Raw genomic sequence first — 15,710 nt, forward strand, 5'->3', positions numbered from 1 at the left:
GAAACAGAACTGTGAGTATGTCTGTAACACAGCAGTCCCTCTATTTAATGATCTCATTTATAAAATTATGCCATGGGCGGGCCATGTTTTGGGTTGTAAAGGTGTGATGCACGTTAGGGTTTTAGAATCAGGAAACGGACGGTGATGAGCATTTGAACAATCACGTCTTCATTTGTTAGGTGACCAGAATTGACGGCACCATCGACAGTTCCCCGTGTTTAAAGGTCACTCAGAAGTCCTTTGGCTCTCAGAACAGCAGCACGGATCTCATGTTTTATCGTCTGAGCATGCCCATCGAGTGCGCGGAGGTCTTCTCCAAGACTGCGGCTGGAGGGATCCCTGGTGCCGGTCTCTTTGGGCCCAAGAATGATTTGGAGGATTATGATGTGGATTCGGACTTTGAGGTTCTCATGAAGACAGCTCATGGCCATCTGGTGCCAGATCGAGTGGACAAAGACAAAGAAGTTACAAAACCAGAGTTTAACAACCACAAAGATTATGCTCAGGAAAAGCCCTCTCGTCTGAAACAAAGGTCATTGATACATGCAAAATGATTTAAAAATTTTTTTTTAATTTAAATTTTTAAATGATTTTAAGTATGTAGTTATTATGTTAGGGGATCACTGGAGAGGGTAATAGTGGGTAAGGGATTTCCAAAGTCAATTTTTTCTTCCTCTTCCTCCTTCTTTATGTACCAAGGATTCTACAGAAGAAAAAGCAGCCTGTTGGCCAGCTAATTTGTTACAACTAACAATCTATCTCAAGAGTTACTTTTTCTATGATTTTTTTTTTTTTTGCGGTACGCGGGCCTCTCACTGCTCTGGCCTCTCCCGTTGCGGAGCACAGGCTCCAGACGCGCAGGCTCAGCGGCCATGGCTCACGGGCCCAGCCACTCCGCGGCATGTGGGATCTTCCCGGACCGGGGCATGAACCCGTGTCCCCTGCATCGGCAGGCGGACTCTCAACCACTGCGCCACCAGGGAAGCCCTATGAATTTTTTTTTTGTGGTAAAAATAAAAGTTAGCATCTTAAACATTTTTAAGTATACAGTTCAGTAGTGCTAAGTATATTCACATTGTTGTGAAACAGATCTCGGAACTTTTTTAGTTTGCAAAACTCTGAAACTCCACACCCATGAAATAACGTGCCTTTTCCAACCTCCCCCAGCCCCTGGTCATCGCCATTTTACTCTTTGTTTCTATGAATTTGACTGCTTTAGATACCTCATATAAACGAAATCGTACAGTATTTGTCTTTTTGTGACTGACTTATCTCATGTAGCTTAATGTCCTCAGAGTTCATATGTGTTGTGACATATGTCAGAATTCCCTTCCTTTTTAAGGCTGAATGATATTCCAGTGTGTGTGTACATACACCACATTTTGTTTATCCATTCATCCAGTGATGGACATTTAGGGTGATTCCACCTCTTGGCTATTAGTGTCCGTGGTCTCTTGGGTGTGCAAATATCTTTTCACAACCCTACTTTCATTTCTTTTGGATATATACCCAGAACTGGGATGCCTGGTACTTCAGTATTTAAATTTTTTTTAAAAATAAATTTATTTATTTTATTTATTTATTTTTTTGGCTGCATCGGGTCTTCGTTGCTGCGTGTGAGCTTTTCTCTAGTTGTGGTGAGCAGGGGCCACTCTTTGGTTCGGTGCGCAGACTTCTCATTGCGGTGGCTTCTCTTGTTGCGGAGCACAGGCTCTAGGCACACAGGCTTCAGTAGTTGTGACTCGGGGGCTCTAGGGCGCAGACTCAGTAGTTGTGGTGCACGGACTTAGTTGCTCCACGGCATGTGGGATCTTCCCGGACCAGGGCTCAAACCCACGTCCCCTGCATTGGCAGGTGGGTTCTTAACCACTGCACCACCAGGGAAGCCCTATATTTAAATTTTTGAGGAAAAAAATTTATATTGTATTCCGTAGCAGTTGTACCATTTTACAATCCCATCAGCACTGCACGAGGGTTCCAATTTCTCCAAGTCCTTGTCAACCCTTGTTACTTTCTGGTTATTTGATAGTAGCCATCCTAATGGGTGTGAAGTGATATCACATTGTAGTTTTGATTTCCATTTCCCTGATGATTAGTGATGTTGAGCATCTTTTCATATGTTTATTGGTCATTTGTATAACATGTTTGGAGAAATGTCTATTCAAGTTCTTGGCCCATTTGTTGATTGGGTCATTTGCATTTTTGTTGCTGAGTTGTAGGAATTCTTTGTATATTCTAGATATTAACCTTATCAGATATATGATTTGTATTTTCTCCCACGAGTTAGTTTTTAAGATGTTTATATTTACATTACTGGTTGAACCTTAGAGTATTCTCTCTAAATAGTACTTTTTAATGGATAAGGAGGTAGATTGTTTTAGCACCCTTTCTTACACTGAATATGAAACTCTCAACCTCAACACTATTGCCACTCTGGGTTAGATAATTATTTATTGTAAGAGTCTGCCTTGTGCATTGTAAGATGGTTAGCAGGATCCCTCCACCAGTAGTGGCCCCCCTCCCCCACCAAGTTGTGACAACCAAAAATATCTCCAGATATCGCCAGATGTCCTCTTGGGAGCTAATCATCCTGGCTGACAACCACTCCACTAAGTTAATTATATGTTTGTGTTTGAGATAGGCAGAACATTTTAATGTTGCTTATTCCTAGTCCTCTACTACATTCCAGATTTTTGCTCAGAAGGACAAAGCCAGATTACAGCACCAGCCACTCTGCAAGACTCACAGAAGACGTCCTGGCAGATGAGAGGGACGACTATGATTACTTGATGCAAACGTCCACGGTATGAGGTTGCAGCTTTTGTCATTTATCTCGATTCGTCAGTGAGCACGCTTTGCATTTCAAATGGTTACATTGATTCGTACTATTTAGCAAGCTTACTTTTAAAATAATTATTCCCTTATATCTTGGGGACTGAAAAGTTGAAAGATGTATGTGTATTCTAATGGATATTATGCAATAAGAGAGCTATTTTAGGAAAAATAATCCTTAATGGCACCCTCAGTCCTGGTTTTGTTATCCTCTTTCTTGACAGCATTTTATTTGCCACTTAAGTTTTCCAAGTACATTTTGCAGTTTCTTTTGTCTCAGCGATATGTCTGCAAGATCATTTATCATACTTGGTTAGAGGTCAAGGTGTGCTGTCTGCCATTTTGAATTTTTAAAGCACTTCTCATAAAACGCCAAATGGAAAAAATATATAGCTGTGTCCCTTTTAGAATGTCCCCATAGTTGAACTTGACTTTCACATATCAGATCTGAACTATTTCAGAGTGATTTTAAGGGTTCCAAATATTATGTTAGTGATAGCATATTCAAGGTATAGAACAGGTAGAAAAGCTGTAGCGTAGATTATTGTTCTTGTGTCCGCTTGAAGAATTCAAAGCCTACCTGTGTAATGGATTGATGATTTTATCACATAAACATACTATATATGTACTCCCCCATCCATTCATACTTGGAAGTATAAAAGGCTTCAGATCATCTTTTGCTCAGATAGTCTTTTCTCTTTTTCCCATTATTTCTGAAATAATTCAGGATCTCTGTTTTAAGACTCTTCCTTCGCCACATCAGTCCTTTGTGCCTATAACATTTTGCTTAGGCCAAAGGATTTTTTTTTTTTTTTTGCTGCTTTAAGCTTTGGGTTTTGTTGTTGTTGTTGTTATAGCCTAATTGAATATACTATTATTAGTATTGAATATAGTATTATTTTCTTTTTTATTGAAGTATAGTTGATTAACAATGTTGTGTTAGTTTCAGGTGTACAGCAAAGTGATTCAGTTATATATTTGTGTATATTGGGTTGGCCAGAAAGTTTGTTCGGGTTTTTCCATAAGATGTTACAGAAAAACCCAAATGAACTTTTTGGCCAAGCCAATATTGTTTTCAGATTCTTTTCCATTATATCCATTACAAGATATTGAATATAGTTCCCTATACTGTGCTATACAGTAGGACCTTCTCGTTTATCCTTTCTACATATACCAGTTTGTATCTGCTAATTCCAAACTCTCAGTCCATCCCTCTCCCACCCCCCCCACTTGGCAATCCCCAGTCTGTTCTCTATGTCCATGATTCTGTTTCCATTCCATAGATAGGTTCATTTGTGTCATATTTCAGATTCCACACATAAGTGATATCATATGGTGTTTGTCTTTCTCTTTCTGACTTACTGCATTTAGTATGATAATCTCTAGTTGCATCCATGTTGCTGCAAATACGCCAAACGATTTTCAGCAAAGACATATCTTCTTAGACATTGCAAGTCAAAGTTTTGTTTCTTTTTACTTCACCAATACTTGGTGTTGCTGTCTCGACAGTACTATTACTCAGTGAGAATCTTTCCTGGACAAGAACCTGCCAACGTCTGGGTGGGCTGGATCACATCCGATTTCCAACAGTATGATACAGGCTTTGACCTGGACAGAGTTCGTACAGTGACCGTGACTCTAGGAGATGAAAAAGGAAAGGTGCACGAAAGGTTGGTTTTCCTCGATTTCTTACATGAATGACATTTGATAAACCTAGGCATTTTTTTTCTCTTGGATTTTATGTCCAAGATAATATTCTGTTTCTAGGAACAGTGTAATCAGACTGTTAATGTCCATGTCCTTTTTGTTACTCATACAAGCCGGTAAGGAATCTGAATATATTAAAAGTGCAAAATCTTATAAAGTAAGAGCAGTGCATCTTTTGGGGGTAATAATCATATATTCCTTCAGGTGACATCGCACACGACTGATGACTTGGGTTACCGTGACTTAGCCATTGTTTGAGGATGAGAGACAGGTGACTGTGAGGCATTTAGCCTGTGGTCTGATCTGTACCTTGGGAGCTGGTTAGGAGGTGGGGAGAAAAAGGTGAAGACAGTGTGGGCTAGTGGTTTAGACCAGGTGGACGCATTTGAACTCAGACTGAGGAGCCGTGGGTTCTTTCCTCAGCTTTGCCATTGACTCGCTGTGTGGCTTTGGGTAAGTCGGTTACAGTTTCTGTGCCATCCTTTTTCATTTATAAAACAAACCAAACTCAAACCAAACCTTCAAAAAAGTGAAGAAGGCTATCTTCCTTGCAGATAAGACAAGAGAAGATCTGGTCATTTGCATCTACTTTGTGTGCCCGTGCATCCTCTCTGATCTGCTGTGATGGGTCTCATAGAAAGAGCCCCCCCCATAACGTTGCTTTTCTTTTATACCTGCACCATCATTTTTGGTGACCGGAAGCTCCCTCCCCTGCCTTCAGGTTGTAACACTTGAACCACAGTGAACTTAGCACTTGAGACAGTGAGCCTAGCAAAAATTCTCCAATGAACAGTGCTTTACGTCAGTATGGGGGGGCCCCAAACCACCTGTTTCCAGGAATATTCTGAGGGATATATTTGATTTTCAGAGATGGGGACAGTGAAAGGAGATAATATAGGGATATGATATCTGATTGATGGTTTCGGTGAAGGAAATACAGGCTAGGGAAGGTTGTTGAATCTTACATAAATAGAGCATAGAAACACAGCCAACTTTTGACTCTTCAGAAACTGACTTTATCTCCGCTTTCTTGCTCTTTTCCTCCTACTTGCCTGTGTTTGCCCTTTTTGCCAGCCTCATTCATACATGCACTGCACAGTAGTAGAGAAAGGGAAGGAGGTGAAACTCAAATCACTTAAGTTTGCTACTATCTCTGGTAAAGGTTTTGTTGAGGGTGAAACTCAGATGGGGTTTGTTGTTAATATCACAGATCTTGTGCACTTCCCAGCTAAGTCTGTCTCTCATAGCAGATCACCAGGAATTGTCCAGAAAGGGGCTTAATTTTAGCCAAATTTTATATCTGTCGAATCACTGACAGCTCATGCAGAATTGGCCTAAAGACTTCGATAGTGTTCAGAAACAGGTGCTTCTCATCTCAGAACAAATGGTTTTTTAAAAAAAAACAAAACCCATGAGATTTGTGACCACCTACAGGGGTGGGATAGGGAGGGTGGGAGGGAGACGTAAGGGGGAGGAGATATAGGGCTGTATGTATATGTATAGCTGATTCACTTTGTTATAAAGCAGAAACTAACATACCATTGTAAAGCAATTATACTCCAATAAAGATGTTTAAAAAAAACCCATGAGAATGAAAATTACCAATTTGGATGATTATTACATAGTTAAACTTTTTGTGTGTGTATGTGTGTTAGTTTCTGCTTTATCATAGTTAAACTTTTTTGAACCTCAGAAAAAGGTCCAGTTTGGTTTGAGTTTTTGGAGGGAAGGTGCAGGTCAGTTCTCATCCTTGGTTCCAACTGGTTGACCCGTCTTCATTAGGTGTGAAATTGAGAGATTGGAAGACCTGACTCAGAATGTCCACTGAAGTCAATGGCGTTTTGCTCAGAATCACAGAATCGGGCCCACTGTACACCTGTCCCATTTCAGCATGAGCTTGTTGCTTGCACAGCATAACTTAGGTTTAGTTTGCCAGACGTCCATGCTTTCCACGCTACCTGTGCTTGTTCAAAGATAAACATGTTTTTTTGCAATTCAGCATCAAACGCAGCAACTGCTATATGGTGTGTGCGGGTGAGAGCCTGAGCCCCGGGCAAGGACGCAACAACAACAACGGCCTGGAGATTGGCTGCGTGGTGGACACCGCCAGTGGGCTGCTCACCTTCACGGCCAACGGCAAGGAGCTGAGCACGTACTATCAGGTATGTGGTCAGGGATGGCCTTGCGCTTCCAGGGAGGAAACCTTTATCCCCGTTAGAGTGGAGAACACATTTTGTAAATTATAGTAAATTATAAGCTAGAAGAAAATGAAACACAAATGAGTCAATTCTGTATTTTTACTTCTGTTTGAGTAATAACAGTGCCATAAGCCCTTCAGAGTAAACAGTACATTCCTCCAAAAATGTTCACATAGTCCTGAAATGAAATATTCCAAATAATTATTGAAAGAGAATATCTGCATGAGAGGAAGAAAAAGTCTTTTTCTGTAAAGTGTTTCTTAGGTGTTAGGAAGAAAATGTATTTTGTTGTGTGTTCCTTCCTTTACTAATATTAGTCAATTCATTTGATTATTTAAGGTGGAACCAAGTACAAAATTATTTCCTGCGGTTTTTGCGCAAGCTACAAGTCCCAACGTTTTTCAGTTTGAGTTGGGAAGAATAAAGGTAAGAAAGACTCATTCCTGGTATTATATTTGGGTTGTTTTTTGTTAGGAAATAGCATTTACTTCTTCTTCAATTAATTCCATACTTTATTAGTACTGATATTAATCACATAAATCATTCTTTAAAAGTTTCCATATTTGAAAATTCTGTAATCTCGTTAAGGTCACTAGGGTAACATAAGTAATTGGAAAGGGTTTTCTTTGGTCATCATGAGTATTTTATTCAATAAAACTAGGCTTGTACAGAACACAAATGCCAAATTACATACAGCTCAGTAATCACTGAACTCACAGGTAAGCTAGTGAACGGGCTTGAAGAGCTGAAAGTATGCTACATTGTGGTAAATGCGAGAGTGACAGGTATTGAGTACTCTGGGAACATAAATGAAAGGACAACTAAGTAGGATGGGGTGGATCAGGTAAAGCCGAAAGAGGAGATGACATTTAGGTTGATTCTTAACTGTTGAATGACAGATCTCAGGGTACGTTTGCTAGGAGAGGGCATTCTAGACAGAGGGTGAGAGAAAGTGAAAATACATAGGCATGAAAGTGCTGAAGGTTAAGGAATTCAGTGTGACTGTAACAAAGGATGCTTCTGGGATGTGGCTAGAGATGAATATGGATGGAAGGTAGTCCGAGTTGAAAAGGCCTTAAATGCCATAGTAAGAAGTGTACACCTATTCCCTAGGCAGTGGTGCCTTACTGGAAATTTGAAGCAGGGGATGGAGTATAATCAAACCTGTTTTGGGAAAATATGTTGGTAGTAATGTGGAGAAATATCTGCCCTCAAAAGAATGAGAGCAGGTAGTAATAATTATCTATCAACAATCCCTTACTGTCCACACGGGAGAAGGTGATGAGATTCATGGAAGTCATCGTAGAGAGAGAGTGAAACGTAAGATGTTTTAGGGGAGAGATTAACAGAATTTGTCAATGAATTGGATTAATAGGATTTGTTGAAATTGGATTTGGTGCTCAAGGAGAATGAAGAATCAAAGATTAATTTCTTTTTTCTTACTTTTTTTGGGGGTGGACAGTATAGTTGATTTACAATGTCGTGTTAGTTTCAGGTGTACAGCATGGTGATTCAGTTATGTGTGTGTGTGTGTGTGTGTGTGTGTGTACTCCTTCAGATTCTCTTCCCTTATAGGATATTACAGAATATTGGGTATAGTTCCCTGTGCTATACAGTAGGTCATTGTTGGTTATCTATTTTATGTATAGTAGTGTGTATATGTTAATCCGAAAAGGATTAATTTGAATAATTTTCGTTTGGCCAGCGGAGGGATACTAATACAACAACAAGCAGAAGAGCCTGTTGAAATTCAGGAAAAGGAATTGAATTGAAATTCCCAATTGTAAACAATGAGATGCTGGGCACCCCTCAGGGTGAATTTGGTAGACAGTTTTACCATGCTGGCTCAGTGACCTTGGACATATTTCTTAAACCATGTGAGCTCAGTTTCTGTAAAACGAGATTCCAGCTGCCACAGAAGAGCCAATACAATATGGACTAAAGGAATCTGTGATTTTTGTTAAGTAGGAGGGCTTTAGTGACCTTTCCAGAAAAATTTCAGTAAAATGATGGAAGAAGCCGTAGTATTTTGTTCAAGATCATTCAATTCATATTATTATTTGAGATTGAACGTGAGGGAAAGGAGGCAGCAGGTTTGGATGACTGAACAGGGAGATCAGCTTGGTGGTTTCTGACCACCTAGAGGGGTGGGATAGGAAGGGTGGGAGGGAGGGAGACGCAAGAGGGAAGAGATATGGGGACATATGCATATGTATAACTGATTCACTTTGTTATAAAGCAGAAACTAACACACCATTGTAAAGCAATTATACCCCAATAAAGATGTTAAAAAAAAAAAAAGTTGAAATTTGACAGAAAAGTGGTAGTTTCTCAGAACCCAGACTCTGCTATTGGTCTATTTGACATTTATGTTTCGTGTTTCATAGATATTGCAAATTGTATTATGTCCGAAACTGGACTGCTGACCATCACTCCCCCCTCCTCCTGACTTGCCTGATCGAGTCTTCCTGATCTGTCAGTTAATAACTCAGACCCCAAACCTTGCAGTCATCCTTGGCTTCCCTCCTTTACATTCCACATCCCAGTTCCACCCCCCGGCAAATCCTCCACCTTCTGTCCTCTCCCACCACCCCTCCTGCTGATCTGCCCTCCATCACCATCATTTCCCATCTGTATTTTTTGCCACTAGCCTCTAATTCATCCTCACCCTTCTGTTTATCATAGAACAATCCGAGTGACTGTCGTTATTTTAAAATAAAAATCAGACCATGTCACTCACTTCACTGCTCGAAACCCTAGAAACCCTGTTTCCCTGAGAGTAAAAATCAGAGGTCTGATGATGGTTCTCAAGTTCTAAACCTCCTCTAACCCCTCTGACTTCACCTCCTCCTGATGTCCCCTCCGTCACTCCACTGCAGCCACCCTGGCCCCCAGCTCTTCCTCAGACTTGCCAGGCAAACTCCCTCCTTGGGTTCTTTGCATTCACAGTACCCTCTGCATGGAAATTTCTTCCCTGCATATCCACATGGTTCTTCTCTTTGGATCGTTCTGTAAATGTCATCTTCTCAGTGACACCATTCTGACCACCTTGTTTATTATTACTGTCCTGCATTCTGATTCCCCCATCCTGTTTTTTTTTTTCCTCTCTGTGACCCCTTTTCTAATAACTATTTAATTACTGATTTTGTTTATGTCTAATGAAAAAGAAATGGAAGCTGTATGAGGGTAGGGATTTTGTCTGTTTAGTTTCACTGATACATTCTCAGTGCCTGATACAAGTGCCTGGGTTTTTTGTCCCCATTAGCAAAAGAGAATAGGAAAGTAGCTTGAGGATGAGCAAGTCTAAATAATGCAGTAGAGAAGGTTCTAGAGGAGAGGAAGAAACCGAAGGTAATGTGGAAAGATGAGATAATTGTTTTATTGGCCCAGAAGAGGCAGGCAGGGGTGGTATCACGATCATAAATGAATGAATAAGCTTTGGTAAAGTAGAGACTTTTCTTTCCCTGAGGCCAGACTGCAGGAATTGGAATGGTTGAAGATACATATTAGAGGTGGAGGAAGGTGGAGGAGAAAGAAATTGTGTTTCTTGTTTAATAGTCAGGTTTATCTGTTGAGCTGTCTCTGGTCTATTGCTGGTTACTCAAACCTGAGACACCTGATGATGGGTGAGGGTGTGAGCAGTTTAAGGATGGATGAAGTGGGTGACAAAGGACAGACAATAAGAAAGAGAGAAAGCCAAGTGGATGTGACCAGTCTTTCGGGATGTTTGGATGAAGCCAGCTAAAGACATGCCCAGCGTCCCTGAGGACCCAGCTTGGTAAAGGAATAGGAAAGATACATGGTTATACTCTCTTGCTCTCGCATTCTCAGTGTGCCATTGAGTATATGGGAAGGAAACATCCCCAAATTTTCTCCACTTGTCCTTTCAGAAACAGCTCAACCCAATTTCTATTAGTTTTTGTATTGACTCTGCTCAACACGTATCGTATCTGTCATTATCTCTTTCCTGTACAGAACTCTAGTCGTCACTTTATTGATCCCCCAGGAGTGTCATCCATTCATTCTTTTTCTGCTTCCCCATCTCCTAGAATGTGATGCCTCTCTCAGCGGGATTATTCAAGAGCGAGCACAAAAACCCCGTGCCGCAGTGCCCCCCTCGTCTCCATGTGCAGTTCCTCTCACATGTCCTCTGGAGCAGAATGCCCAACCAGTTCTTGAAGGTAGACGTGTCTCGAATAAGTGAACGCCAAGGCTGGCTGGTGCAGTGTGTGGAACCTCTGCAGTTCATGTCTCTCCATATCCCAGAGGAGAACAGGTCAGGCCTGAGCATCCTTCACTGTCTGATGGGGACCCAGCAAATTAGATGCCTACCCCAGGGTTCAGGGGTGGTGCTGGGGAAACAAAATGGGGTTTAAAAAATACTGATTTCTTGGGGCCATGCAGACGTTATTTTGTACATCCCAAGTTTAAGTCTATGTCTCAACTCCTTGGTTACGGAAACAGAATTATTATAAGTGAAGAGGTGATTTGATAGTGTATGATTTCTTTCCTCATTCTTGTTTTGCTTATGAGAATAACAGTAAGTAAAAGTTCAGGCAAGTACAGCTGCCATCTGACTTAAGGCAGCTGAGTAAGAGAGTATCACAGAACTGTAAGACAGTAAAGAGGGAGTCAGAAAAATCACTTAGTTCAGTCCTTTGTTTGACAGATGGGAAAAACTGAGACCAAGAGATGTCAGTGAAAGAGCATTGTGAAGATACCTTGAGGGCTTTGGAAACAAGTTCACACGCATTCTAGACAGTCATAGTAATAATATAAAGTACACTTAGTGTTCAGAGGTGGCTTTGTTTATGATTTTCAGTTTTTCCATGTGACAGCCAATTAAACTGCAGAGATTTCATTTTAGCAGCCTCATTCTCAGTAAGTTTGGGACCAAGATTTCCCTCCCAAAATATCATTAAAAAGTTAAGTCACAAACTGAGTGAAAACATTTCATGAAAACAATGCAAAGACACACATATTTGTTATTTTTCTTATATTTTAAAACTCTACTCTTAAAAAGCTGTAGGAGCTATGTTCATTTTTATATATTTAGACATGCTTGGCACTTTTATTTCTTTTTAATACTTTTAAAATTTAACCTGTGTTTCGGAAAACAATTGGTCAGTTCCTCAACAAGTTAAATACAGAGTTACCGTAAGAGCCTTCAATTCCACTCCTAGGTATATACCCAAGGGAAATGAAAACATGTCCACACAAAAACCTGTACACGAATTTCAGAGCAGCATTATTCACAGTAGCCAAAAAGTGGGAACAACCCAAATGCCCACCAACTAATTCGTGGATAAATAAAGTGTGGTGAATCCGTACTGTAAATCTATTTGGCAATACAAAGGAATGAAGTACTTACATGTGCTACAAAATGGATGAAGCTTTAAAACATTATACTGAGTTTTTAACTAGTTATACTACTACCACATGTTATAGGATTCCATTTACAGGAAAAGTCCGTAATAGGCAAATCTTTAGGGAGAGAAAGTAGAATAATGTGTACTTAGGGGAGGCAAGGGCAGTGGACCTGAGGAATGGCTGCCGCTGGGTACTACTGGGTTTCTTTTGGGGTGAGGAAAATGTTCTAAGCTTAGGTCAAGGTTATGGTTGCCCAGTTCCATTGATATACTAAAGCCATTGAATTATTTATTTTAAGTAGGTAAATTGTATAGTATGTAAATGATATCTCAATAAAGCTCTTTTCAAACAGAAGAAATCCAAAGAAAAATTAATCTGACCAGGTGAATTTTTTTTAATCCATTAAGTATTTGTATATTTTTAGGTGGAATAATTAGAGAGATACAGCATTCATAATGTACTCTTTAGAGGATTCAATTTAATTTCATACTTTTTATTTTATGTGAGAAACGTTTTATTGGAATTTTGCAGCTAATGTTTTACAAAAATTACTCTGCAACCAAAAGAAACATCACATTTGGGAACGAATTTTTCTTTATAAGGGAAAATATTCTCTCTCTATTAAGCAGAGAGTTTTAAGGTTGTGATTTAATATGTTGGCACGTTATAGAAACCCAACATACACTCCTGCCATAGTAATGTATCATTTATGTTAATTACCTGTGATAAATTATATGCAAATGAATGGATAATTTAAATTCTTACTATGGGCTGTAAAGAATTTGAGTCAATTTCCCAAAATATATGAAATGCAAATTTGTAAAAAAAAGTGTCATTGGAATCAGGTTGCAGAGAAGGTAAGGATAGGAAAATAACAAAGCCAGGACTGGTCCACAGTCATTCACATCACACCATGATATGCCTGCACACTGGTTTCACACTTCGTAGAAGCCAAAGAAAAGTCTGATGAGTTTCAAATTTCAGATTCCAAAATGGAAATGCCGACTAGCATTCAAGTAGAATCTGTTCCTCATGCCCCAATAATATGACAGTTAACTAATATTTTAAAAATTGAGGGCTTCCCTGGTGGCGCAGTGGTTGAGAGTCCGCCTGCCAATGCAGGGGACACGGGTTCATGCCCTGGTCTGGGAAGATCCCACATGCCGCAGAGCGGCTGGGCCCGTGAGCCATGGCCGCTGAGCCTGCGCGTCCGGAGCCTGTGCTCCGCAACGGGAGAGGCCACAACAGTGAGAGGCCCGCGTACCGCAAAAAAAAAAAAAAAATTGAATGGTAGTAGATGTATGTCAGTCCTCTGTTTCTTTCATGAGATATCTCACTCATGGTTCATAATTTAATTTACTTGTTTTTGGAGTTGTTTCCCTCTTTAACTAGGCAGTAAGCTGCCTTAGGGCAGGAATCTTGTCTGTATCGTTCACCATCATTTCACCAGTGCACAGTGATCAGTACATAATAGGTACTCTGTAATATTTGATGAATTAAAGAATGATATTGAGTCATGAAGGAAATTTCTCCCCTGGAGACTTTTAAAGGCTATAATGAGTTGTATTAGTCAGATTTTACTGTAATGGCAGCCCCCAAATTTCGGTGGCTTGCAAAGAAACCTGTATTTCTTGCTCATGTTACAGGAGGTCGTGGGTCCCCTGCAGCCCTGCTCCAGGCTGGGGGGATGGTCTGCAGATGTGGTTCATGTACCTTCTTGCCCAGCTGATGGGGCAGCCCTGATCTGAGACGTATAGCTTCCATGGTCAAGGGTAGATAGGAAGGAGGGCTAACAGACCTCTAAGAGTTTTCTTTTCCCTTGTGGCAGATGTTCTATCCAGTTACATTTTATTGACCAAGGAAAGTCAGGTATAGGCAAGCCCAAAGTACCTAGGGTCGATAAGATGACTCCATCTACAGGGAAGAAGGGGGAAGGAGAATATTTACTGACAACAGTGCAATTTACAGCACGCGCTAAAGATGTGCTAGATGATATATTTGGCGTTGTGCTTATAACAGATGAAACAGTGAGTTATTTCTTTTGCTCTCCTCCAGTTAAAGCCATTGTTCATTAATGTATGAATATTGCTACAATGGGTTGGTGTGGAAAGACAGACTAAATTAGTTGTGGTATATCTTTTGGTTTGTCTTGACCTAAGTCAGGTTATGAGAAGTAGACTACAACTCCTTCCGATTTCTCCCATTCATTCATTCCACAAACATGTATTAGTGCCCACTGTATTCCTGGCACTGGATAGAAAAATAGTGAGCAAAACAGACATGACCCTTACCTTAAAAGACTGGTCTGGTAGGGAGGAGGGGTGCTTTATAGGAAAGAACATGGCATCATAAAATGAATCATGGGGTTAAATTGGGAGTGGCAGCAGCAACGTAGATTGTAGAGTCCTTATATATTGTTTCTAGAAACTGACATTTTGAGATTGATCAGACAGTAGACTGAATTGCGTTCTTCAGTAAGGACCTAGAGTACAGATATTCTGTGTTGCTACGATAAACGGGTTTATATATCTTGGCCATTAGCCAGGCTGAGGGATGGGTAACAGTCTTCTTGGGAGATTGAAGAGCCCAGTTAAGATATGGGAATCCTCCACTGCACCTTGAGGTGGCGGGGGCTTACTCAGTTATACCTTTCCAAGAACTGGGCCCAGCAGATGTGTGGTTTCCTGGAAGTCTAGGTGATACACAGGTGGGTAATTATTTGCTAGGCATTTTATAATGCATGAATCTTCCGACTCTGAGAGTCAGAAGGTGGAGTCTGGAATAAGTCTGCACCATCAAGCCACAGTGGGTTTTAGCAGAATGCCTGTGACCTGAGAAGCACAGGTACAATGGATAGGTGGTGTGGACAGGATGACAGGATATCTAAGGATAGTGACAAAGCTTAACAATAAATGATCACAGATAATTATTCAGTACCCATTGTGTGCTAGGCTAGGTGCTGGATGAATGCTAATAACCACAGTATATAATAGCCCCTGTCCTCATGAGCTTATATTACCGTCTCACCAAGGATACATTGCAAGATGAATGAGTGGTTCCCTTGATTATCAATATATCACGTTTCTACCTTTAATACTATAGTGTTGCCCATGAACTATCTATGTAATTTAAAGAGTTTAGAAAAATTAGCGCATCGAAAGGAATTATGTGCTCTTAAAATAGATGTTCTTTTAAAAGGAATGACTTGACTTTAGGTATATTCTGGACAGACGCTTAAGGTTTAATTGCGTTGAAAGGTCATGATGTGTGGTAGAAGCAAAATGATCTGATATAAACTCAGATTCCCAACAGAAACTTTGCTGAGTGAAAATGTCCCTAATAGTGTTTGTTTCATGAGTGGCACATACCTGGTGGAAACAGGGTGGCATTGGCATATGTTTGGGTCCGTGAGGGACGTGTAAGTAGGTAAATTATGTCAAAGGAATTATCCCTCTGTTTACCTACTGACTGGTTATACTCAGAGCTGATCCTAAAGTCGGAGACAAAGCAACATAGCCTAAGGCTAAGTCTTCTGGCTTCTTGAAGCAGGTTAGCCAAATTGGAAAAGGAGATTCAGGATTTTTCGAAGAGTGCTCAAATTCT

General features: G+C 40.4%; 1 protein-coding gene across 1 annotated transcript in view; it reads left to right on the forward strand.

Annotated features, from left to right (window-relative positions):
* RYR2 (ryanodine receptor 2) overlaps positions 1–15,710 on the forward strand; it is a 509,874-nt gene that overhangs the window by 273,514 nt on the left and 220,650 nt on the right. Inside the window, exons 31-36 of the mRNA XM_027091861.1 lie at positions 180–532; positions 2,690–2,804; positions 4,342–4,502; positions 6,539–6,701; positions 7,077–7,163; positions 10,787–11,013. Coding sequence (XP_026947662.1) covers positions 180–532; positions 2,690–2,804; positions 4,342–4,502; positions 6,539–6,701; positions 7,077–7,163; positions 10,787–11,013 — 1,106 coding nt within the window. The remainder of the gene's footprint in view (positions 1–179; positions 533–2,689; positions 2,805–4,341; positions 4,503–6,538; positions 6,702–7,076; positions 7,164–10,786; positions 11,014–15,710) is intronic.

This window comes from Aethalodelphis obliquidens, unplaced genomic scaffold (assembly GCF_003676395.1).
Source record: "Aethalodelphis obliquidens isolate GAN/ISIS:26980383/991018 unplaced genomic scaffold, ASM367639v1 scaffold73, whole genome shotgun sequence".
Taxonomy (NCBI): Eukaryota; Metazoa; Chordata; class Mammalia; order Artiodactyla; family Delphinidae; genus Aethalodelphis; species Aethalodelphis obliquidens.